Source organism: Psittacula echo, assembly GCF_963264785.1.
Source record: "Psittacula echo genome assembly, chromosome: 4".
NCBI classification, from domain to species: domain Eukaryota; kingdom Metazoa; phylum Chordata; class Aves; order Psittaciformes; family Psittacidae; genus Psittacula; species Psittacula echo.
This window is the reverse complement of record NC_137738.1, coordinates 111,351,970-111,378,262: the sequence shown is the minus strand read 5'-3', so window position 1 is coordinate 111,378,262 and position 26,293 is coordinate 111,351,970. Positions and strand designations below refer to the sequence as shown.

At 43.6% G+C, this 26,293-nt stretch overlaps 2 protein-coding genes across 6 annotated transcripts in view; one reads left to right on the top strand and one right to left on the bottom strand.

Moving 5' to 3' along the window:
* The window catches only part of VPS54 (VPS54 subunit of GARP complex), a 55,132-nt gene extending 48,314 nt beyond the window's left edge, over nt 1-6,818 (top strand). For 4 of the 5 annotated variants that reach the window (XM_080615215.1, XM_080615213.1, XM_080615214.1 and 1 more), the window contains one exon: nt 1,880-3,122. In XM_080615215.1, the coding sequence (XP_080471341.1) occupies nt 1,880-1,985 (106 nt within the window). In that variant the 3' untranslated portion in view covers nt 1,986-3,122. Of the gene's footprint in view, nt 1-1,879; nt 3,123-6,693 lie in introns of those variants that run through there. The other variant, XR_013956575.1, reaches the window with a different exon arrangement.
* On the bottom strand, nt 3,124-26,017 carry UGP2 (UDP-glucose pyrophosphorylase 2). Its single transcript, XM_080615217.1, has 10 exons — nt 25,774-26,017; nt 20,157-20,284; nt 19,510-19,617; nt 10,401-10,586; nt 8,851-8,984; nt 7,902-8,199; nt 6,646-6,843; nt 6,228-6,470; nt 5,100-5,204; nt 3,124-4,216 (listed from the first exon to the last, which is right to left on the bottom strand). Exons 1-10 carry the CDS (start codon nt 25,790-25,792, stop codon nt 4,109-4,111), a joined length of 1,527 nt encoding a protein of 508 aa, XP_080471343.1. The 5' UTR covers nt 25,793-26,017; the 3' UTR covers nt 3,124-4,108.
* Nucleotides 26,018-26,293: the final 276 nt, after the last annotated feature.

The following is a 26,293-nucleotide window of genomic DNA, read 5'->3' as shown; positions in this document are numbered from 1 at the left end:
GAGGAGGTGGCTGGCTGTGCCTGGTGTCCCACACCTCCCAGGGGAGCCATCAGGCTCCTGCAGCCCAAATTCTGCTGTAAGTTGGGTTGTCCCCGGGCACAGTGGGGTTTGTAGTTGTTCTTAATGACCTGGCGGTGTTTATTTGGAGTGTCATAAGGGTGATATTGGTGTACCCACGTGTGAGAAAGCATTGTCTTAGGTTGAAGAAGCCAGAGAGGGAAGCTTATAAACATTTCAAACATTGCTGCAATGAAGAAGAGGACTGGAGTACCTCTCTTCTGAAGACAGGCTGAGAGAGCTGGGATTGTTCAGCCTGGAGAAGGCTCAAGGGGAGACCTTAGAGCAGCTTCCAGTGCCCAAAGGGGCTACAAGAAATCTGGAGAGGGGCTTTTTACAAGGACCTGTAGGGATAGGACAAGAGGGAATGGGCTTAAACAGACAGAGGGGAGATTGAGATGAGACATGAGGAAGAAATTCTTCCCTGTGAGGATGCTGAGGCCCTGGCACAGGTTGCCCAGAGAAGCTGTGGCTGCCCCATCCCTGGCAGTGTTCAAGGCCAGGTTGGACGGGGCTTAGAACAACCTGGTTTAGTGGAAGGTGTCCCTGCCCATGGCAGGGGGTTGGAACTGGATGAGCTTTAAGGTCCCTTCCAGCCCAAACCATTCTGTGATTCCAAAAGTTTTGTTCCTATTCAGTTTATTCTTTCCTGTCCTGCTCTAAGCTTACTTATCCTTGTACTCTGTGAAAGAGCTTATCTGAAATGGTTTTTTGTACTTTTTTGTGGTGTATATGCAGGATAACACCCAGCTGCCTTTGGTACCTCCTGAAGTATTTGTAAGCCAAGAAGCTTACTGCATGGCAGTCAGGGCACAGCCCCAGCAGAAAGGAGAGCACCCAGAGCGTGTTGTGGGGCATTTCACAGCGCACTGTGCTGTCTTCAATCTGCTCTCTGATGCTTGTAGTCAGATGGCCTAAAAGGATCCCTTTGAGACGGGAGGGCTGGGGGCAGGCGTTCCAGTGACGTACTGGTGGTGTACTTCCCAGCACACTCATCCTTCCCTGTCAGAAGGGTGTCCCTGCTGCCACTGGGAACAGTCCTGCCGCGAGCTTGTTTGTTCCACAGCAGTTTCTTACTTCAGGACACAGCTCTGGGAATGCAGAGTCGGGGCTGTTGAAGAAGGGAAACATCAAACACGGCTGTTGTTCTTGCTGCTGTTCGACAGTCTTCACTGACCTAGTTCTTAACATGCTTTTCTGATCCTTGTCCTATTTTAAACTGCTTGTTTCTGTAGTAATAGTAACAATCCAGGACTGTGAATCCTGGTTTAATGTTTTTCCTATGAAAATACAACTTTTAATCCTCCACCTTGCCCCTTTCGAACTAGAAACATTATGATCACACTTACGATACATGTGTCCTGGTGTGCATGAGGGATTTTCAGTCTGTATAACTACTACAGTGTAACTGTTCTGCTGTTTGGTTGCTTTTACATTAACCTTCTAGGATATAGAAGTTAATGTTGGGATAATTAATATCCCAATTGATGGAATGGAGGTTTAAGTCCACATAAGGCAGATTTTAGATTCCTGCTGCATTTTCTGAACTTGATGTTGGAACTTCTCTATTTTTAGGGAAGCTTTACATAGTAAAATGTTAGTTTTGCACCTACTGGTAATCCCGCTATGTACAATCACTGCTGTTAAACCACATCTGTAGCAGTGAGTTTTGAATTGATAGGTAAAGGATCTCCTCCAGGTGTAGTATTTGAACATCAATTGCTGTAATTGCCCAAGTCATGAACAAACCCTGCTTGTTTCTGACTGCTCTGGGTGGATGTGAGAGGTTCAGGTGCTAACCTTGTTGTATGTTTCACTGCAGACTGGTTACTTCAGATGTAGCTTTTTACACTGGAAACCTTCAAGCCCTGAAAGGCCTTAACAACTTAGACCTAAACATGGCTGAAATTTGGGAGCAGAAGAGGTGATAATCCACTGGGAGCAGTCACTTGGCGCTGACAACAGACTGACTTTCTTCTAAGCAGCCTGATGACTGTGAGGTGAATACTTAAGACCAGAGTCCAAGAAAGGACACTATTGATAGTTGGGGAAACTCAGATGCAGAGCGAGCTGCAGGGAGTGATCTTTCCAGTGTCCTTCAGCAAGAAACAAGTGATCAGCTGTCTGTGCAATGTTTTTTCATTCTCTCTGGAAACAGACTCAGGTTTCTTTGGACCAAATCCAAAAGAACACATAGCTGTAACACAGCTGTAGTTGTCTAGAATGCTCTGTATATCTTTATATTAAAAAGATGCTTTGCATTTCTTCTAGTGCAATGAAATTCACACGGTGTCCCACCTTATTTAATGATGGTACAATATGAAAATCCTGCAGTTGGAACTCTGTAGAAAATGTTTTTCTCTATGAAAACTATGCTGTTTAAAATTTATTTTTTTACAGAACTTTATATAAATAAATGTCTTTTGATTGCTTGCATATAGGATTCAGATTTGTTAGGGAGCAGCCCTGTTTCAGGGGGGTTCTCACAGCTGGGCTCTAAACTGCCACCTGAAGATAGGACTGTAACAGGCAGTTGGCTGAAGCCATCATCAAAGAAGTAATGAGGACAGAACAGGTAGTAAAAGGGGTGGCTTCTTGCCCTTGGCGCAGCCACTGCCAGGAGGGGAAGGACAGGGAGTGTGCTTCAGGGCTTTGCTTATTGCTCTGCAGTGCTATAGACACAAAGTGATGGGTATAACATCTGAGGAGGACACAGAAAACAGAGCAGGAAGGACTTTAAAGTTTTTAGGCTGCTTATACAAGGTTGCACCACCGAGGAAGGTGCAACTGAGATTAATTTATTGAAGAGTTTTTAACACTACCTTTTAAGACTGGATGCTGCCAGTACTAAAGAAAAGTGCCTGTGTATCTCACCTCACACCTCTCTCCTGACCCCTAGTCCGAGTGCCTAACCCTGTGCTGCTGATGTACGATGGAATGGTCTACAGTGTGTGTGTGTATGTGTGCGCCTCGGGTTCTCCAGCCAGGCATGCTTATCTGTTAGCAGAACAGATGTCATTAATTGTCGGTCAAAATAAAGCTCTAAAATCACAGTTGTTTTTAAAGACCAACTTCTTTAATGATACATACCAGTGTTATACTAAGCTTATAAAATAAAAGTTGTCTGCATGTAAATACAAGAGAAACATTAAGAAATCAATAGTGATCGGGACAGGGATTTCGATTCCTGTACAAATTTAGAAATGACTCAAGAGAAGATAAATTAACATACATGGCTGTGACAATAGGAACATGGGTGTAGTCAACGTGATCCATTTATTGAAAAAGAAGAGGGCAGATTGAGGCTTCGGATATGAACAGGAGATCCAGTCTTAAAGGGGATGTGAAAAAGCAAACACCACACGTGGATAACTGAGGCATTTTTCTCAAGTATTGGATTCTTTGGGTGAGTTTGGAACAGCGACGATTCCCACTCTCACGATACAGAAATGGAGGTATCGGCAGCCTCACCCCAACTATCGCAACGTACAACTGGGATGAGACATTGCGCTTGTAGTCTGGGGAGGCTGAAGAGGGCTTTGGGGTGGGAGAGTTGTGAGCACATGAACTACAGGGGTTTTAACAGCCCATTTAGCAGTAGTGAAACGTTTGGTTTTCAACTGTGCCTTGATGAAAGACACACGCGTAGCTAACCACGTTGTCCCACCTGTATTGCTTCACAGCTTGATTTCTGCAGTTACAAGCAATTCAAAACTACTAAATGTCAGAGGCGTGCCTCTTCACTTCTTATCAAAGAAGATCTGTCCATCTTACCGCCAGACAAACAGTATTGCACTTCAAGGTTATATTAACTGAGTTACAGAATCTCTTTGAAGGACTGAAGCGTTACTCACGCACATCCATGGCGCTATGTGTCTGCTTAACGAGATAAGCACGAGAAAGTAATTGGAAATTAATACTGCAGGGTACTATGGAGATGACAAAGCGTAGGCCCTCTGTGTACTTATATTTCTAATGCTTAAAAGGTTCTTCCATCAGGAGGCTGGTTTAGCACAGCAGTCTGCAGCACTGACCGTGCTCTTTCACCCACTCAGTGGTCCAGGATCCGCAGGTTGCCAGAGACGATTTTGTTCTCTAGTAGAGCTCCAGCTGGGATGTCAATTCTGTCACCATGATTTGCGATGATGATAACTGTTCCCTGGACGTACAGGAAAGAAAACAACTCTATAGTATGTGTTGATTTGGACCAAGCAAGTGAAGCGCTGTCTGGAGGACATGTGAGGTGCCAGCTGTAACACAGCCAGGTCCTGGATGCAGCCAGTTGTATTGTTTTTGCGTAGACTGTTTGTTTTTTCTCCCCACAACAAAGGTTTTAAACAAGCAATACTGGAAACACTACAATTACCAGCATACTAGATACTATCAGTTTATAAGCAGAGCTGATCCCTTCTTTGAAGACACGTGCTTGCTGTAAGCACTCTTATCGTGTGTGCTTGCTCTTAGGTGGAAAAATGTTGCCCACATGAGTATGTTGTAGTACAGCTTGCCACTAGAGGCAAATACACAGAACTGGGAAGAGACACGCATCTGAGCATGCACACTGGTAACAGCCTCAGTTTGAGTGGCTGCACCACTGATCTTGTGGCAGCAGCTAAACTGCCCTGGACTGATACAGGACCATGACAAAATTCTGCTTGGGACTGGCCAGATCCTAAGGAAGAATTTGAGAGAGAAAGGAACTTGTTCAGCTTCAACATCTACCAATAAATCAAGAACCCCAACTGATAAGAAGGGGCCTGTGGCTGTAAAGCGGCCTGGACAGCAAGGTGGTAGGTGCTAATTGACAAAGAACTGGGCCTTGGTTTGGACCCAGCATCCTGAGGTCGGTGGGGTTTCCAAGGTTCACAGATAAGCCTCATCTCTCACTAGAACTGTACAGGGAAGGAGCTGTAGTGGCCAGTTAATTCCTAGGAGTGCTTCCATGGACTGTGTGTAAAGGCCCTGGCTGAGGCAGGATCAGTTACTAGGGACCAGAGATCAGTCACGTTTTAATTGCACGAGCATTCCAATTACACACTCACCTTTAATGAAACATTCTTCCCAAATGTAACATCACCTGAAACTGTGAGATGATCCAGCTCCAGCATGTCTGGAATACTTTCAAACCTCCGCAGGTAATCTTGAACCTTTTGGATAGAGGAAAGAACAGGGACAGTTTTAAATTCATCTGTGGATCAAGACAAGTGTGGGAGCTTCCTGAGAACTCCTGTCAGGGACCTTTCTAGTGTCTACATCTGAGTTAATGCAGGAATTGCTACTTTGAAAGCAACCTGCTATTGACATAGCGTGACCAGCAGGTCGAAGGAGGTGATCCTGCCCCTCTACTCTGCTCTCGTGAGACCTCACTTGGAGTATTGTGTGCAGTTCTGGTGTCCTCAACATCAAAAGGACATGGAACTGTTGGAACAAGTCCAGAGGAGGCCACGAGGATGATCAGGGGTCTGGAGCACCTCCCGTATGGAGACAGGCTGAGAAAGTTGGGGCTGTTCAGCCTGGAGAAGAGAAGGCTGCGTGGAGACCTCATAGCAGCCTTCCAGTATCTGAAGGGGGCCTATAAGGATGCTGGGGATGGACTATTCACCAGGGACTGTAGTGACAGGACAAGGGGTAACGGGTTCAAACTTAAACAGGGGAAGTTTAGATTGGATATAAGGAAGAAATTCTTTACTGTAAGGGTGGTGAGGCACTGGAATGGGTTGCCCAAGGAAGCTGTGAATGCTCCATCCCTGGTGGTGTTCAAGGCCAGGTTGGATGAGGCCTTGGGTGACATGGTTTAGTGTGAGGTGTCCCTGCCCATGGCAGGGGGGCTGGAACTTGATGATCTTAAGGTCCTTTCCAACCCAAACCATTCTGTGATTCTATGATTCTATGACATTTTTTTCAGAGGTAACTATGAGAAACAGCAAGGGCAGCATCTAACCCATGTTGGACAAGCTCTAGAGAGCACCCAAAGCCCAATTCACCTTCTGTTTCCCCAAAGAACAGGGTAAAGGAGCACCCAACAGCAGTATGACATCATGCATGCACATGGAAAAGCTCAGATGATGAGCAGAGGTTGATAAAACTAAGCCTCACTTTTCAGTTAGTTATTGCTATGGACTGTTTTTATTCAAAAAGATAAAGCCCAAAGTGTAATTACAGGAGTTTACCTTTGTGAAAGAACTCCCCAGTTTGACAAGAGGCACTGTTGGAAATTCTCGCTTCTCACTCATGGTTAGGGATCCAGCATTAAGGCTATACAAGTTGGACATCACAAGCAAGAGATCTGACGTGGTCTTAACAGGCAGAAAACGACTACGAGGTACGTTTATCCCTAGAGAGTTCTCAAAACTCTTAATAGCAGCACCAACTGCAGTCTCCAGCTGGATGATGTTCAAGCCTCCATCCAGGGTCTGGAAGAGAAAACTTATGTCAACATAACCAGCCGGTAACAGTACCCAGAACTAATGCTGAGCCTAAGTCAGAGCCAACATAGCGGCTCCTTTCTGAAGGCAGCAGTCCCTGTTCAGTTACCTAGAAAGAAACACTTCTGAATCTGTTTCCTCTAACATCTTCCTAGCGGATTACCTTTGGGTTAACAATGATCTCCATGTCAATAGCGTTTTTCTCTTGCAGCCTTTTAATCGCAGACAGAGCAATCCACAAATTGTTGGTATTGAAGATTTTGAATTTGGACACGGACTTGAATTCATCCACGTGTGCTTTCGGGACCTGAGCTATCTCCACAAGCCTCAGCTTGTTTTCGTATTGCGTGAGCGTGCCACCCTGCAAAGGGTAGAGAAGAAGATTGAAGTCTTGTTCATGAGAAACTCTCCCCTCATCCGAAAACAGACACACTGGTTTGCTGGCATTTAAAGTTGAACCTGGGTGAAAACATGTTGCTTGTGTTATCTACCAGGTTACTAATTATAGAGTATGTTTAAAGTACAGTCAGAACTGTTAAATGATCATGTTTCAGCAGTCCAAGACAGTTAATTCTTGTAAGGAAAGTTGCTGAGAATCATTTGCAAGTGCTGCTGTTGTAAAAAGTCACCTTCAGCAGTCCTCTGCCAGATTACGGAGCAAAATCTAAATGAAATCCAATAGTTCTGTACTTGTGGCACTTACAGAGAAACAAGTGGTACTTCAGTTACCTGAACTGTATTCCTACAGTGCATTTCTGTGGTTTCACAGGACCAAGCCAGAGCTTTTTTAATGTCTAATGGATACAGAGAAAAATCACATTTCCTCCCCATCCTCACATTTAAAAGAGGCAAAGTACAGTTACAGGATGAACTACTGCACACTGGAAGTATTTAGTATGTGCCATAAACATCTCACAAGTTGTCAGACCTTGACTTTGTACAAAGTCAAGGGGTTTGGGCAGGCTGAGAGGCAAGCAGAGCTGTGCAATGCAGACTGACAGCTGGGTAAGTGGCTGAGGTGGTTTACAGTTCAGTGGAGATAAAACTGCTGGATCCCACTCCTCAGTGCTCTGCTTTTACCATCCTCAGACTCCTCCCTGTGGAAGTGACAGCCTGGAGGCTGTGACCAGCACCCTGCAGAAGTCACTTGTGTTCTCAGTCATCAGCCAAGTCCAGGCTGTCCTTGTCTGGTGCTGCCCAGAACCTAGATCCAATTTGTTGCATGGATGAGAACTTCATAAACTTGCTGATTTTGTGCATCTCGAATTAGATCACAGCTGATGTGTTAAATGCTGCCTGAAATAGCACTAAGAAGATGTAATGTATGTCTGAATTCATGCATACAGAAGAGACAAGAGGCTGTGATTGTTACCAACACGCCAAGCATTCAGAAACACTTCCACAACCAACTCCCTTTACCTTCACATCCGCCCTGGTTTTGTTTGTCACCTCCATGACAAATTCACAGCGTTTTCCGTTGGGTGGGTTCATAAGATGGTTAAGAATGTAAAGGTCCACAGTGGCACCCAAGTTATCTATATTGGACACAAAAATATACTCCTTCCCCTCTGCGATGAGGTTATCCAGCAGACCAGAGTTATAGAAACTGGCATAGATATCACCGTGGCCTGGGGGATACCAGCACTCTGTATTCTCTCCTGAGTAAGATACATCCTTGGCTATCGGCAGCAGAGTTTCCTTGTTAATTCTGGGATACCTGGGGAGACAATGGGCTATGTTAAGTTCTCACCAACATCAGACTAACATGAAGGAAAACAAAATAGAAGAGTAAAGGTGCAATTACATAGGCTTTTCCATACAGCTTTTGAAGATACCATGTTTCGAGATGGGTGTAAGTACACCAAATTGAAAGACCCATCCAAATACTGAGCTATCACTGAGAAGTTGCAGAGTTCAGTCTCTTATTCAAGGATTTAAAGCCACAGTTCTCAGACCATGCTGTAAAACAGCTTTCCTCTGACAGAGCATGCTGAGCACACCTCTAACATCATCAGCCACTTCACATTAGAGGTTGTTCTTGATACAGAAGCCATGTTCTCTTTCCCTCCAAAGCCCAGGTACCCAAAAAGCAAGTTCAGGAACCAAGTGGCCAGCATCCAGTACACCATTATCCATGCATTCCATAGAAACTGTCATCCCCACACACCCCTCTCCCTAATTTTAATATAAAGCCTTTAACTCTGCTTAACATCGTGATGCTTCAGTCTTACAGAGAAGCCCAAAATGGAGACTAAACCTGGGTACAGAAGACATTTTGCTGCCGCATCTCAAACCCCACACCATTGGGAATGTGAAGAAATGCAAACCAGCTTTGCCTTTCAACCCAAGTGCAGAAGCTTTGTGATACCTGCTCTGATTAAAAGTATATATCTTCACCCGGCTATGACTGTACTTCTGCAAGATTTTCTTCGTGTCGTCATCAGTGTTGAATGAATTCATGAGAACAAGAGGAACATCGGTGTTGTAGGATTTGTTTAAATGCTGAGATGGGAAAGAAATGGTAAATTCAGCATGTATTGTTAGCTTTAACTCCTGACACCTGAGGTTTTGGGAGAAAAAAAGTAGATAAAACAGACTGAAAATAATAAATGCATGGCATGAAAGCAAGATGTGCTTATGCTGACAGAAAGGATACTAAATTAGGTAAAGGAAAACAAATCCTTCTAAGTAGTAAAGATAAGGGCCACAATAATTAATGTAGAATTAATCTTTGGTTTAAAATCTGCATTGAGATTTAAAATTTGAAAAGCACACCACCACAAAATAATGATTTTAAATTTTAGGCTCCTGTTGATTAGAAAAGGCATGTTCTCTCTCCAATTACTGCAGTCTGTCAGGTGAAGTTTCACTTTGGAGCTGTCTTGGCAGGCTATGAGATGACAGGAGTATCAAGAGTACAAAATGGAACATCACCCTGGAAATCTATAGAATGAAGCTGAAATAACAGGAGAGCATTTCCATGTGCACAGGCAAAAATCAAAAAACACAACAGCACTCCTCCAAAAATGAATGTGCAGATAAAAAAAGGTACTTCAGTGAGTTTTAAGCTTTATATATCAGATAGTCCTCGTCTGCTGGGGAGTGGCTGGGATCATTACCCTCTGGTGCAGTCAGAGGCTTCCACCAGGACCCTTCTGAGAAAGCACCCACAGCAGTAGAGGAATAGGGCTGCATTAGCTGGGTATAAATTTAAGTCTGCTGTAGAAGTGTCTAACAGACATGGGAGAGTCACTCCAAACAAACACCACACTGAGGCAAAAGCTGTTGGAGCTCCAGAAACCATGGAACAGGCACGCCCAATTTCCTACTCTAATGAGCATCATAATTATCTGCTGTGTGAGGAATATTCTGCATTAAAAACATAAGCTGAAATGTCCTCTCAACACCAGCAGCTGTTATTTTCTTTTACTTCTCTTTCTTTAGAGGAAAATGCCAGCAATCTCTTTGAGCATGAGTGTTTTAATTCAACAAGGAACTTGGAGCTGTTCTGAAGAGCTTTGTTCTAACACACATAAAAAAGGCTTTTAAAAAGCTAAACTCAAATTTGCACCTGGAGGAGGCAGAAACAGGAGTGAGCCACACCAGTCCAGCTCTACAGCTTGATTAATGGTGTTTCTGGAGACAATCAGCACTGGTCGGTGTGCACAGGCTGAATTACACTTGTGCTAACGTGCACTGAGTGAACAGAGTTCAATCGCTGGCTGCTCTGTCCCTTTCATGCCTATTCGTTCTAAAGCAATTCCTCACTTCACCACTAGCAACCATGACCAGACCTAATGTCCTTCTCCTCTTCCTTTTTGGCAAGCTTCCACTGTAATCTCTCTTCAAGGGTCATGCAGCAAAGCTCAGTGTGTCTTGCTTCCTCCAGCACAGAAAGCAAAGCCCATCAGAAGTTACCTCAATCTGCTGAACCGTAAGATCCAAGAAGGTGTTCTCGTTCCGCACCCCAATGAGGCTTTTTGGGCCTTTACAACCCATGCTTGTGCCCAAGCCGCCATTTAGTTTCACAACCACCAGCTTGTTCAAGACAGAAGCAATGTTATCAGGCAGTCCTCTGGCCTTTATCTTCTCATAGGGCTGGATCTGTAAAAACAACCAACCAAGCCTCAGCAGTCAGATATTTGGAAGGGAACTGCTTTCTGCTAAAAACCTTCAAAACTTCAAATCTGGCAATAACATCCACATTTATTTACAGGATTTACTAAAGAATATTTGCAGAATGAGTCTGCAATAATCTGATTTGTTACAAAATACAAATAACCCTATTTGTTGCTACAATAACCTCTCTTCTTGAGAGGTTCTATAGGTTTTGTGACACGAGTCACAATCAGCTTCATCCAGATGTAACGATGTCTCTGCTCTTCCAGCTAGAGGGGACTGACTTAAGAGTGAAGAGGGGTAAGGAAGAAGTCAGGTCAGTTATGCCGGTTTCTACAACCCTCCTCTTATCCTGCAGAAGGAGAGAGGTCTTCTTGTGAGCCATCTAACTCATTTCCCCTGTAAGATGATCCCCTTCAGTCAGGCCACTATTCAGGAACACAGGCCCTGCATGCAGAACATAAGAATTTTCTTCCACAAACAGCTTAAACTTTGCTTTGAGGTTGTCAAAGGCAACATTCTTGACAAAAGGTTGGTTCTTTGACTCAGTTTAAACCAATTTTTATTCCAACTATTAGTACTATATAATAATTTATCTCTTTCAACAGTATGCTAAAAAGTGGAAGAAAGTTCCTAGTTCTTATCCTGCTATTTTCAGGATGACTTTACCCAGGCCACATCACCCAGGTCACATTAAACCTTGCAGAAAGTCTTCTACCTTGCTGACAGCTGTATCCTACGGATTTACAGAGTATGGGCTACATTTGGGGCTAGTAATGGAGAGCAAAATCAGGCGTGTATTAACTGTTCGCCTTGCATTAGGCACTGTTTATCCCCTAAGCCAAAGCACCTAAGTCAAAGAAACAAAGGTAACAATGCAGTGATAAGTATCATGCCAAAACTGTTAAGAGCAAAATCAATACAATTATCCTTTTGCCTGCCCTTCTAGAGATCTTCTTGTGAAGAAAAACCTTGGTGTTTCAGTGCTGTGTGTATTCTAGCAGCGAGGAATTTATTCTAGCTCTGGTAAGGGGTGTGTAAGATCCACAACTGACTTCCAAAAACAAATACATACAGAGTAGCTTTCAGAACTGTTTGCTTTGGGCAAGTCAGGCTGAGGTTTGAATGGAAATTCATGTTGCACTGGAACAAGAGTCATATTTCTCACCCGGATGTGCGGGGGTAGAGAGGAGAGTTTGTGTATTCCAGCATTCCAGTACGCCACAGGGAGCAGATTAGAGCGGATCCCTCACATTAGGGAAATTCTGCCTTACGGAATCTAGAAAGCTTATGGCATGTTTAAAAATAAGATCACTCCAAATGGAGTTAGCACAGCTCAGGCAGCAAGCAGCAACACAACCACTGCCATTTCATACAGGACACGTGCAGAAACTTCCTTCCAAAGCCCCTAGAACTTTTCAGGAACAGAAGTGTGCAAAAAGCAGAACTTTGCTGTGTTTTGTCGACAAGAGAGATTGTGTTCAGGCTGGGTAGACACCTTGAAAAACAACCCTTCTTCTCACTAAAAGATGATGAACACTGATTTCAATGTACTGATGAACATTGATTTTGATGTACTGAAGGACCATTAGAAAGCTTAATGAACAACTCCTTACCAGCAGGATCTACCGAGATTTACATTCCAGATTTACTACTTCCCATCCACTCCAAGGCCAATACCATTCCATATTAGACTCCGACTGCATTTAAAACATTGAGGTTTGAGCTTTAGCGGGGTGGGATGTGAGTCACACCCACAGTGCTCAGAAACCATCTGAACAGCCAAAAAAATGATCTCAAGTCTCACTACGTTCTCCTTGCAACATTCACAACATAGCTTTCCAAAAAGCAGGCAGTCTGCCACTCAGTTCAGGGCCAGACTGCCTCAAAATCATCTGCTTTCGCTGAAGCGCCAACTACCTTTTCATGCCTTTGCTATCATGCCTGAAAATCACTTACACATTAAGCTCAGAGTAAAATCCTGACAAAGTTAATGGCTCCATCAAGGACTTAGTTCACTGGATGTTGCATCAGCTACAACACACGATTTATAACTTAGCCTTGCTAAATATTTCAGTTCCTCTGGCACAGGCATTGGAAATAACAACTAGGCAAAGAAGCCCTGGATATTGAAGGGTCTTTAATTCAGAGAATAACAAATGTCAAGAACTCCAGTTCAAGCAGGATTGTTGCAGCATCAGGACTGCTGGCTGCCAGTGCCATCATCTAGCTGTTCCTGTCATGTGTAGGCATCAATATGAAGAACTAACTCATCACCTCTTAGTATATACACAAGCATGAGAAGTGCCCCACAGTAATGAAAATCAATTCTTACTCTAAGGGTCTGGAACAGTGGACTTGCCAAGCCAGTGTTGAGGGGGAAATACTTCAGGAACAAAACCAGGCAGGAATGACATGGCTTATTTACATCTTACTTGCCTCATGCATTTCCCTTTACAACAGATTCAAGACCCCTGTACTTGAGGATCAAAAACTGAGGAAGATGATGATAAGGGATCATCCAGGTCAGAAGAGCTCCCACAAAAGAGTCAGAGAACATCTCATATTACAACCACCTCTACTAGGAAAAAGAGTGGTGGTGATTGCTGACTACACCCTAAGGGGAGCAAAGGGCCCCATGTCAGCCTGATCAGACTCACAGGGAAGTCTGCTGCCTCCCTGGAGGCAAGGTAAGGGACGTCACCAGAAAACTCACTCGTCTAGTATGGCCCTGTGACTACAATCCTTTATTAGTCTTCCAGACAGGCAATGAGAAAACCTCTTCAAGAAGCCTAAGGGGACTCAAGAAGGATTTCAGAGCCTTAGGGTGACTGGTGCAGGGTTCAGGAGCCCAAGCAGTGTTCCCATCCCTCCTGCCAGTCTCAATCAATGTCAATGGTTACATCAGAAAAATCTAATTCCTGGTTCCATGACTGACGTCAGCACCAGCACTTTGGGGCTTTTGACCATCAGTCAAGTTCGTACAGCACCAAGTCTGCTGGCAACAGACAAGGTATGCCTGTCCCAAAGGGGGAAAAGGATCCTAGCCCAGGAGCTAACAGGGCTTACAGAGAGGGCTTTAAACTAGGTTTGAAGGGGGAAGGGGATAACACCAGGCTTGCCAGACATGAGCCATGGGGTAGCATGCCACTGTTGGAGCCCAGACTGAGGGCAACTTAAATGCATCTATGCCAATGCCCGCAGCATGGAAGCCATTGTGCAGCAGGGAAATCATAACATAACCACCATCACAGAAATGTGGTGGAACGATTCACATGATTGGAGTGCTGCAAAAGATGGCTACAGGCACTTCAGAAGGGACAGGCAAGGAAAGAGAGGTGGTGCGGTTGTGTTGTATGTCAGGGAGTGCATCGACTGCTTTGAACTCAATGTTGTGAGTGAGAAGGCTGAATGTTTGTGGGTGAAGATCAGGGGGAAGGCCAACCACGCAGATATCCTAGTAGGAGTCTGTTACAGACCATCCAACCAGGATGAAGCTACACATGAAGTCTTCTTCAAACAGCTGGAAGAATTTTCACCATCACTTGCCCTTGCTCTTGTGGGGGACTTCAATATACCAGATGTCTGCTGGTTGATGAGGGAAAGACTGTGGACATTGTTTATTTGGACTTCGGTAAAGCATTTGACACTGTCTTCCACAGCATTCTCCTGGAGAAATAGGCTGCTCATGGCCTGGATAAGGTGTATTCTTCACTGGGTTGGAAACTGGCTGGATGGCCAAGCCCAAAGAGTGGTGGTAAATTTTATCACATCTTGTTGGTGACCAGTCACTAGTAGCGTCCCTCAGGGCTTGTGGCCAGTGCTGTTTAGTATCTTTTTCAATGACCTGGATGAGGGGATCAAGTGCACCCTCAATAAATTTGTGGACAACACCAGGTTGGGTGGGAGTGTTGATCTGCTGGAGGGTAGGGAAGCTCGGCAGGGTGATCAGGACAGGCTGGGTTGGTAGTCTGTAGCCAATGGTATGAGGTTCAACAAGGGAAAGTGCCATGTCCTGCATTTGGGCCACAACAACCCCATGCAATGCTACAGACTTGGGGCAGAGTGGCTGGAAAGCTGCTCATGGAAAAGGACCTGGGGGTGCTGATTGACAGAGCTGAATATCAGCAGCTTGTGCCCAGTCAGCCAAGAAGGCCAATGGCATCAGTGATATGGTTTAGTGGTGGTCTTCGCAGTCCTGGAGTAATGGTTGGACTTGATGATCTTAAACCTAGATTCCAACCTAGTTGATTCTATGATTCTGTGACTACAGCATCACTCATTTGAGACATGTCTCAAAACTGTGGTTTGGGATTGTTCTAAGATGACATATGTAGCTTCTTTTGGTTTTGCAGACAATGTCACAGAAGTGATTTTCAGAACAGTTTGCATGAGACAACGTTAGGAGTTTGACTAACAGATTTCAGAAGCATACTCCTACTGCAAGGAGGTTTGCAAGAGTTTGTCAGAGACAGACAAAATGAGCATCAGGGCTGTCTTCGTGGGAAGACTGGAAAGGAATACACCCATGTTAGTCAATATGTACTTACAGAGCAACAAAGAAATATTTACTCAGCACCAAGGGACAGTTTAAGAAATAGCAACAAGTGAACCCTTAAAATCTGTTTCCAGAGTTTAAGATTAGTAAAATATTTTGGTTTTTGAGTAAACCCATGATATTCATTCTTTTCCTTCATAATTTAGTTCATTGAGATGACAACCTCACCTACAGACAAGAATCCAACTGCTGGAGAAAAAAAGCCTCTGATAGACAAGCTCCTTTCACACATTGCTTTGGATGCTCTCTTTACATCCTAGATGATGTTTACATTGCAACTCTGAGGTTTACTCAATCACTGTAGCTCTCAGTCCTCTCAGCAGGACTTTGCTATTGCTTCCAATTCAAACAGATTGTTGCAATCTATATTAACAGGATTAAATTACACTTCCCATGTCCACATTCTTTATCTCCTCCTCCTTGTTAACTGCCATTCTGACTAGGTATACTTTCCTCTCTGAAGACTGCAACAGTAATGGGTCTCAACTATGCTAGCTACCACTGCAAGCATTTGGACATATGGAAGCAAAGCATCTGGAAGGAAAAAACAAGTCACATGTTTACCAATATAGTGTGAAGTGGGTTCAATCTTCTGTTATCATTGTGTGGAGCTTACAAGTTGCTTGTCCTTTAGTATTAAGGAAAACATGGAGGTCAGGGATGAAATCTCCCATTGCAGATAAAAAATGGAGGAATATTACAAGACAATCACTTCTGTTTCAATTTACTGGCAAGAGCCTTTACTTATCAGCAGATGCTTCAGGAAAGAATAGAGAGCTACATTCAAAGAACAAGTACAACGGTAACACATTACATGACCCATGGAAGTCTGATCAGAAATTCTGCCCCTGCATAGCACAGTCCTGTGGCATTGGGAAAAAGCCTGAAAACCTTTCCGACCTAATCAGAAAGTCAGAAGTCACTTATGTAAGGTAGAAAATTAAAAGACAAAGCCTATAAATGCAATAAACTGTCAAGGAACTTTTTTAAGCTGTTAAAAATAAACACAAATTCCCCCCCACCCCACCAAACCCCACACTTTGGCACATTTTTTTGGTGCTTTTATTTTTTTATAGATACACACACATATGCACATAAATGCCTAAACAGATACTCTGAGCTCTACTAGGTACCAGCTGAAGACTGCACTTGGCAGAATTCTCAGTGCTTTGGACTGTTCAAGCAGCAAACCAATTTTCCAAAACAATCTTCTGGTATCCTCAACATAAAAGACACATGGAACTGTTGGAGCAAGTCCAGACGAGGGCCACAAAGATGGTCAAGGGGCTGCAGCACCTCCCGTATGAAGACGGGCTGAGAAAGCTGGGGCTGTTCAGCCTGGAAAAGGGAAGGCTGCGTGGAAACCTCATAACAGCCTTCCAGTATCCGAAGGGGACCTACAAGGATACTGGAGAGGGACTTCATCAGGGACTGTAGTAATAAGACAAAGGGTAATGGGTTCAAACTAAAACACAGGAAATTCAGGTCAGATATAAAGAAGTTCTTTACTGTGAGAGTTGTGAGGCACTGGAAAAAGTTGCCCAAAGAAGTGGTAAATGCTTCATCCCTGGCAGGGATGCTCTCTCCAGGCCAGGCTGGACATAGCCTTGGGCAACATGGTCTATGGTGAAGCGTCCCTGTCCATGGCAGGGAGGTTCTAACTGATTATCTTAATGTCTTTTCCAACTCAAACCATTCCGTGATTCTATGAATCACAGGTAAATAAATTCACACTGGGGAGAGTATGTCAATGCTTTCTAGGCCTTGATCCTTTTAGCAAGAGATTCTCAAAAGCAGCCAGCACTCTGCCACAGCACCTCATAAAACAAGCTCATCCATACAGGCAATTATAAATCACTTGTGAGATTACCAGTGAATTTCCAAACAAAGTCTTGTGTGTGCTGTTGTCAGTCTCTGTGCTGTTTTAAAAAGACCAGAAGGAAAGCATACTGTGAGGGTTTATAGCTAGGAAAAGACAACTCAATAGAACTGAACACTCAGAGAAAATCTGCATATATTCATAGATGGATCCACATGTCCCAAGGAACTCAGTAGTGCAGTCTTAACCCTGAAGCCCTTCTAAAATAAATCACTCTTTACCCCTTTTAAAAGCTCACATACTGTTCTTACCTACGTTAGGTAAGAACATTACATTACTATTCTTAGCTGCATTACTAGCTACACTAACAATTCTGCAATTCTGGTCTCTCAGAAATCACCTTTTATCTAATAATTCCAGAAGGCATCACCCCTCAGCAAAGAATAATTTGAGAGAAGTTAAGCTGCAGGTCACTTGAAAAGCATTTCGTGTAAGGCACATTATCACTTTTCACAGTATGTCCCTTACATGACTGACATGTTAAAAGGAGGTGAAGGCAGGGTAAGTCCATGTAGGGTTTGAGGAAGGGAAGAGATGGAACTCCTGTATTAAGCAAATAAAGAAAAGCTTGCTCTCACTTTTTGAGAGTGCTCAACCCACATCCTGTCAGATCAGGAAGTCTAAATATCATCCAAGTAATCCTAAATCATGAATGTGAAGAATGCATAGAAGGAAGTTTGTTGGTGGGTATTTTTCCCTAGCTTTCTTCTGTGACATTTACCAAGTGTGACTATTTGGTTTGCAGGTCATTCTAGGAAGCAAAATTTCATTTAAGATCACACATGCATCTCATCTGACCCAGAGTAACTTGATTTGGCAGGATTCTTACCTTCTCTCTCTCTCTGTCACAAGCTGCTACACAGCTAAGGGACACATTTGAGAATGAGCCAGTACAGGCCACAGAGAAGAAAAGAGATAACTCTTTTCTAATCCTGCCTCCTTTCAGCCCTCTGTGACCTCAGACCTTTGTCTAAATTCTTTTTTAAGCAGCTTGCCATGCCTGGGAATCTCCTATCAGTCTATTTCAGCATCTTATCATAACCCTCCTGTCTGACATCTGCTCCCCATGTCCTACCCGGTAATTTTCAGTCCTTTATAGAACTTGAAAGTTTTTCCACTGAAGGTGTGCAAAACTTTAAAACAGACAATAGGTCTCCCTCTCACAAAGCAGCCCATTCACTCGCATCAAATTGCTGTCATTTAATCCCAGGACTTATCTTGACCAAGCAAACAGTTTATTCCTTTCATTGTTGCAAATACCTTTTTACATGTATGAGACTTATCACTCCTCAGTCTCTCACCCCCTCTAGACTAAAAGCAACCCCTTTTTCTTCACAGTCTTCCTTGTAAGTCACGTTAGCTAAAACTCCAGTTTCTCACCTTGGCCTCTTTATTGAAGGTGGATTTTTCTCCCCAAAGTAACACTTCGTTCAGTGTTACAGTACAGAAGACAGAGACATCACATGTTTTTGAAGTGAGGAAAAAACACTCAACCTTGGAAAAACCCTAGACTTGCTCTAAACCAGCATCATTCTTCAGTGCTTTAGAGAGCAGTACTGCATCTGTTCTGGAAGTAACTGGACAGCCTGCCTTTCAGTTGGAAACACAGCCTCAATTGAATGACCACAGAGAGGCTAAGAGAAACCACAAATGTGTGAGGACACAGAAGTCCTGCAATATGCCAAGATCACTACACTGGGAAAAGCAAGAATTCATAGCACAACTACACCGTTAGCTATGCAAGAGTCAAGAGACAGCCTTAGGGCTGCAGATGAATCAATAAAATGGTTAGTTTTAATAGGAAGCATTTACTCCAGTACTAAACAGTGCTGGAAAAAAGAACTATTTAGTGCTTTTTCAGCAGCAGCTCAAGTGGTAGGTTTTAAGTTATAACAACATAGATGACATTAGAAAATTATACTCCAGAAAACCCCAGTCAACTGCTTGTTTCAGATTCCTCGCTTTTACTGAGCTGCTGCAGGTTACAGAAGTTGCTAAATGAGCTATATAAGCCAGCCCACTTGCCATATGTCCCTTCCAAATTATTTAGCAGCACGGATTGCTGGAAACAGTTTCATCTGAGGCATGCAACCTTCTTCCACAGGCAGGTGGGAAATGGGAACAACCAGGGCCCTACCTACTTCCCTTCCAACACAAGTTACCATTTACTCCACAGAAGGTACCAAATGGTAAGATGGCATCAGTCCCATTTTGTTCCTCTGCTCAAAGAACAGCTAACAAAATAACACCAAAGTACTCAACACATATGTTAAGCACGACCTGATGTTCAGAAACACATACAACGTATGTCAATAAGTAATTATTTTTCAGTTAGAACCCAAAGCGTTGCCCTATGTGATTTTACAGAACCATGGCAGATATATTCATTCTATGGGTGACTACATAATTTACTATAAGCAGCAATTACTAGTTTTATGTTCCTTACAGACTGTCACTTCATTGCAACTTACAGAATCTTCTGGAGGTCTCTGAATCTTCCCCCAGTCCACAGATGGTCCCTTTTCTTGTAGGAATCTATGAAATAGCTTCTTAAATCCTTCCAGGTCATTTTTAGTGTGCTACAAAGAAGAAATGCATTAGTTAAGGCTGGTATTTAATGCCTATCTATTTAATCACAGAAGCATTTCTACAAACTTGATGTACAATCTACTCATAAGAGTAATTTTATCAGCACTGAAGTAGATTTGCTGAAATTTAACAAAAATTCTAGAAAGTACCAAAAGCTCATTTCCACTAAGACTCAAGGTAAAAAAGCAACTTGGGATGCCTAAAAGACAAGGCAAAATCATAACCACTAGAATTTGGCCCAATTTTCACAGTAAAAGCTTTACCCTCACTTTCTGTAACCCATTAAAGATTACACAGAAAACCTTTACTAACTAAAGGCAATTAAACACTTAGTAACTCTGTCATCCAGTTAATAAGAACTGAAAGTCTATTTACACTGCATCCAGGCTACTCTTCCACACAGGACCAGAGCATATTCTGAAATTAAGGATCATGATATTCTACAATTTGTCTCCCTGCATAATATTTGCCTTTATCTCCTGCATCTAATTTCTCATGCTCTGAATTGCATCCACGTCATGCTCCTTACCTCTAGCTCATTTGAAGGTGCAGTCGCGAGTATCTTATCAAGTTCTACTTTCATTGAATACTCCAGCTCTTGTCGAATGACTTCCTGAAACTGTGAAGTGCCAGCTTGAGACATTGCTTTGCTGAAATCTTAAACAGAAATTATAAAAGGGTTAAAGGGAAAAGACAAAAAGTAGCTTATTTAGACTACAAACAGCCTTTAATTTTCTTTTAAAAATTAATAAACTCATATAGTCCAGCCTCATTTTATTACTGTGCTAGCACTCCATAAATCTAGGTTTTATTCTTGGTAATTCTGAGAACAGACCTTAAATTGGGGCCAAAAGAACAACAATTCTTCTCTCAAAACTCAAAAAACTCTCAGAAGACCAATGATCCATCTCAAGAAGAGTTCATAATCCACAGCAGTGCACTTTTTTTGCTATAGAGCCGAGGAATTCACATCCTACTGCCTCAACGCTTTAGCAAGTAGAAGTGTGAAATAGCTTTTTACTAAAAAAGTTCTTTTATGTAGAACATTGTGATCAAGAGTATCCTTCTGCTCACACAAGCAAATAAAAACATATGCTTTAATGATTTATACAGTGCACTTTAACACGATCTTCAGTTTGTTCCACTAAATACTCTGTTACTTTATCATGTGAGCGTTTTCACACTCCAGCGTGTGTTTCAGTTACTAAGCAACACAGAAAATTAGTCTGTCTATCACTTCAGCATTTGTTTTGCTTTTGAAAGTGATAAGCTCCACGGAAGTGAAAAAGAGTTAATACACAAATGTTTTATACAGTAAAGTCCACATCACAGAAAGAAACAGGAGAGGACATGACTATTTTCCAACAGAAAGTGTTTGAAGCGAGCGTGTTCTCCAAAGACATTCTGAGTATGTTCTCTAAAGACCTCAGTTAATTTAATTTCTGCCAAATCCCTTGAGTAATCACTTCTCGGCAACACAGAGAGTCATGTATTGCCAAATATAGCTGGATTTTAGAAACACCCTGAATACTAGTGCAAAAAGGGACGGGAGGAAACTTTGCAAGTGATCAGAGTGATACGGCCAGAAAATACTGTTAGAAGAGGAACCTGCATTTAAAGTTTACTGATTCAGAACATGCATTAAAAGGTTGTTGAACATAATAAAGCCAGAGGCAGATCATTTTAATACATTTTTGATTTTATTTTAGGTTTTTTAAGCAAAGTATTCCACAGCCTCAGCGACAGTATCTAATCCTTGCTTTGAAGCCCACAGAAGCCATTTTCCTGACTGCACTGTTTTGCAGGTAGGGGAGGAGAAAAAAAGACAGACAAGTGCTGCAGTGCACACAGCGTGTGAGGTGCAACACAGGGGAAATGCCAGCTCAAGAAGAACAGTGCAATGAACAATAGGTTCTTTTTTTTATTCAAATGCTTCATTTAGTAGAAAAGCAGGTAATAGCTGAAAGCCTGCTAGGCATATCTTTCCAGGTCAAGCATGTAAAAACATGGGCAGGACAGCTCTTCATTAGGAAGCACTTCCTCCTACAGGAAAATGAGGAGGTCTCCACCAGCTTGGAATGTTCACACCAAACAGCTACAAGTACGGTCTTTTCATGCACACATTTTGAATTAATGCACACTGAAACATGGTTTAAACTTCCAGAAAAATAACTGCTAGAAGATGCTTTCATATGTTTGTAATCCTCCTGGCAACATGTTGTAATACATGATTTCTGCTACAGCATCAACAGTGGCCATTTCTCACAGTTCATCAGACTGTGAAACATCTGAACCTCCCAATATGATGCAACACATCTCAAAAGAAACTCTGCAAATACCAAGTATCCAACAGGGACCATCATTCTTGCTGTTAAACACACTGAGGCTAAGTAAGACAGAGCCAGCTAGCAACTTCCCTGCAAGTAGGAAAATCCTGTTCACTCATATTAGCCAAGACTTGTATCTACCAGATAAAAGCATTTAAAGATCAAGTAACATCACAAATCAAAAGAAAAAAACATTCATAAAAGTAAATGTGTGATAATGTTTGTTTGGGGCCTTTTTATATATATATTATTTATATATAAAAACATACAAAATACTAAAAATTCTTTCCAGCTTAATGAGCAAATGCTAAACACATTCCATCACCGAAGTCCTCATAGAGAAGCAAAGCCAACCTGTTGCTCATTCCAAGCATCAAGCAGAGCAGCCTGCTAGATGAGACACTTCTTACCAAAGCCCAGCCCACCAAAGCTACCAGAGCTGTCGGCTGCACCCTGCACTGGCAACAGGGAATATTTAGGGTTTATGTTGACCATTTAACAACTACTGCACCCACTCATCTCCTCCAGATCCAACATGCCAGGGCACGGTTGCTTGGGGAAGCATTATGAGTACTATTATTATTATTATTATTTTGGGGAAAGAAAGAGGTAGACATGGCTGGAGTCCATAAAAACATGGGTTTGCCTGGCGCAGGAATTTGAATACTGTAACTAAGCAGACAAGAGAAATAGCAACTCAAAGGGTTTCTGCTTTTAAGGTGCTTCTGCAAGGCATTTTCATCATTTATCTTAAGAGATGCCCACCAAAATCTGGACTGGATGGTGATCTATGGCACTCTCTAAAGGCCCCCAAAGCAACACCACGACAGCAGCATTCACACATCCACTCCAAATAAACAAACTCAGTACTGGTTATTCCCATGTTGCTGTCCCTCAGATTTTTTGGGAAGAACCTGGGATTTATGCATGACAACTGCAGTCCTTCAACATGAGTTACTGTTAAATTTAACAGCCTGGGAGAAGGTTGATTTCCCTATTCACCCCAGCAGGAATGAGGAAGCAAAAGGGCCAGTGTAACTGCATATCTGAAAGCAGCTATTTCCTACAAGCAAGGAAAATTTCCTAAGGCTTAACGAAAAGTAGTTATTGTGCCTCCGAAAGTCAGATGGGAGGCAGAGGTGTTGGATAATTGCAGAAAGAGATTTCCAAGGGTACATGCGGACATAAACTCACTAATCATTTTTAAACAGACATGCCTCTTCCAAGATACTTCGCAAGCAATGCCTCAGATTTCAGCCTAAGCCCACTTTTATGGGATCTGTGTTCTTGAACACTCATCAGAAGGAAGAAAAGGGTGGGATAAGGTAGTGGAAGACTCTTGGGGAACCAGCCCACGCAGGCGATTAGCACAGAACAGAAGAGCACAACTAAATACTTGAGACTTCAGAAACTGAGCTGTGCGAAAGTGACCACCCAGGACATCTTATTTTAATGTCTCTGGCAGAAACAGCTTCCTCAGGTAGTAGAGAAAGTGAAGCTCTTTCACCAAGCTCATAGTGGTGTCTGACACGTGGAGAGCTTCACTCAAACCCTCCTGCCCCCACTGTTACTTCTAGCCCACTTTTGTGCTCTGCTCTCACTGCTAACCTGGCCCCTGCCCTCACAGTATATGGCTGAGAATTTCTGGTTTATGATACAGGACTTCAGAACTGACGTATGAGGAGACAAAATATGATAAACCAGATCAAGCTAATAAAAAGGAGGTCTTAGTACACTGTCAGAAACAAAATAAGGGACAGATGTCCTCAGGAAAACTGCACAAGAACAGAAAAGCAGTGACCCCTTACTTAAGGGCCTGCGCATATTTCCTCCTCTCATTCTACATTAAAAGCAGAGAATGCATTAAAATTGATTAGGTTTGTTCATTAATTCACTCTGAAGAGAAGTTCACTGCCTTGGTACTCGGTATACAAGGAGCCAGTAGAGGAGGGAGTCATGGGACAAGTCTAGCAAGAAGTCCCCTCTCTCGTGGAAAAAAACAGGCATCTTTTGGACTGAAGGTTATCAATTGTCATTACTTTTGCAATCCAAGTCAGTACACAGAAAGACCTGCAGCAGAATATGACTTAGGTCTCCTTGGAGCCAGACTACTTGTATAAAAATCAGGAAGGGTGGCCAGTAAGTTGTAGCACTCAGCTAAACTTTATGCAGAGTGAATGCCTTCACTTCCACCAACTCCCCTGAAAAGTTCGAGGCAATTTTTATCCCTGATGATGGTAAACATCTCTCCTTACTCAAACTATAATGTGCAATGATAAGAAACAGTAGTTTGTTGGATTTTATAGAACTGAACATACCCACTCAGCCTTTACAAACATTTTTCTTTTCCTACTACTAGAAGCAACGTTTGACAACATATGTTGGACTGAAGCACACATGAAGCAAAACCTAAATGTGCTCTCTTCTTAACAGATGAGCATGTTAGCCTGAGCTAACTCAGAAGTCTGCAGCCTAGGAAGCCACTCCTGTCAGCTGCACACACCAAGAGTTTAGGTGTTGCAGTCACACACAGCTGGATTCCTCAGTCTAGCAGCTGATCCTTATGCTAAATATATCACTTGACACTGGCAACACATTTTAGTACTATGAGCCTGAAAAGAGAGTATCTCAATGGCAAGTACTTTTGTAAAAAGCTTCTATGATTGTCAAGTCTCTGGTAATATTTTAAAAACTGGTTATGATCTTTTCCTAGGTCTCTCCAGCTTTCAGTTTCATAAATAATACCACTTGCCTGCAAGATGGCCACCTTCAGCAGTAGGCTGAGGTAAGCCAACTCCATTTAGAAAGAACAATTCAGAATGTAGTTTCCTAACGTGTTTGACTGCAAGAAGGGGCTTATCTTGGTAACTTTCAGAGCGGACTGTTGAGCAACATGGCTCAAACGCTTCCTCCCTTTGGCTCTCTGCATTTCGCCCAGGTGCTACAGGACAGTTGCAGACAGTCAATGCATTTACACACCAGTGTTGAACTGTCCTAGACATCCACTGGGAGAGAGACAGCGATTTCCCAGAGCCTGCCAAGGCCCCTCGTTGCCTGTAATGTCCAAGTTCGCATAGCAAAAGACCTACTCATGTTCCTTCTATGGGCAACACTACATTTGTTGATAGGCCTGCATGGATTTCTATTAGGGAAACCTACAGGCACGGATTTCATTACAAAAAGCACACAAGCACCATTAGGAACACGGGAAAGCAGGGGAAGAAAACTGCCACAGCAATGCACCAAAGTCGCTTTTCTTCCCAAAATGACCTCTTGTGGGCTGGATCCCCATTTCGCAATAAAGGAAACTCTGACCACGTACACACACGCTCACACATGCAGAGAGTAAAGGAAAGCAGTGGAGCCTACCGGGATCAGAAAACGCCAAAATACACTCTGAAAAGAAGTGAAATACGTTCGACCCCAGCGCTCTTTCACCCTCAAGCTTAACAGACCGCTTAGCGGAGAGGGGGGATTTGTGCTTGCAAGACCCCCCCTAGATGCCACCGCTGCACCGGCACTGGATAACAGCCCCGCAGCTACAACCGCCTGGTTCCACCGTGTGCCTCTACCGCACCAGAGAGACAGGCATCCAACCGAGCCGAGCAGAGCCCAGCCGAGCCGACAGAGGCCCCGCTGCTAAACAGCAAATAACACTTGGAGCAAGCCCTTGCACATCACTGCTCGGCAGCCGATCGTGCCGCTGTACCTATCGCTGCCTGAGCTTTACGGAAATAAGTGAGGGAAGAAACCTACAGCTTTAAGTACACACAGCTGAAGAGTCAATAAATAAATACATTACAACGCGCGTCAGCTTACCTTTCGCAAAAGCCGACATTGTCGCTCTTTAGTAAAACAAACACTTTGCCCTTATAAATACAGAGTGACCTGTTTCAGGGACTTTTTGCCCCAAAGCTGATACGGGAGGGCGGGCTGTCTCCCCGCGCCCCTGCGGAGCCCGGCCGCCGGCGGTCCGGCTTCTGCGCGGCGGGGAGGCGGGAGAGACGGTAGCCCCAGTGGCAGCAGCCCGCCCGCCGCGCTGGCCCCTCCGCCGAGCTGTCCCTCCCGGGCCGGCGGGCGGGAGGCAACCCCCGAGGAATTTAAATTTCATCAATGAAAGAGGCGGACCCGCCGCGCCCCGGGTTTCACCACCCCCGACCCTCCCCTCCTCTCCCCTCCCCGCCGGGCTGGGCCGCCCGCCTCCCCGGGGCTCCCCGCACAGCTCCTCCCCGCTCCCGGACGGGACAGGACGGGACAGGCCGGGCCGTGTGCCCCGCGCGGCTGTTAGGCCTGAGGGCAGCCCCGCCTCTCCCTCAGGCAGCGGGAGGGCCCTGAGGGG

Coding starts and splice junctions, on each gene's coding strand:
- UGP2 (XM_080615217.1), bottom strand. Junction 8,200..8,850: donor TATACTTTTAATCAGAGCAG/GTATCACAAAGC, acceptor TTGTCTCCCCAG/GTATCCCAGAATTAACAAGG. Junction 6,844..7,901: donor AAACCAGGGCGGATGTGAAG/GTAAAGGGAGTT, acceptor TACCCTTTGCAG/GGTGGCACGCTCACGCAATA.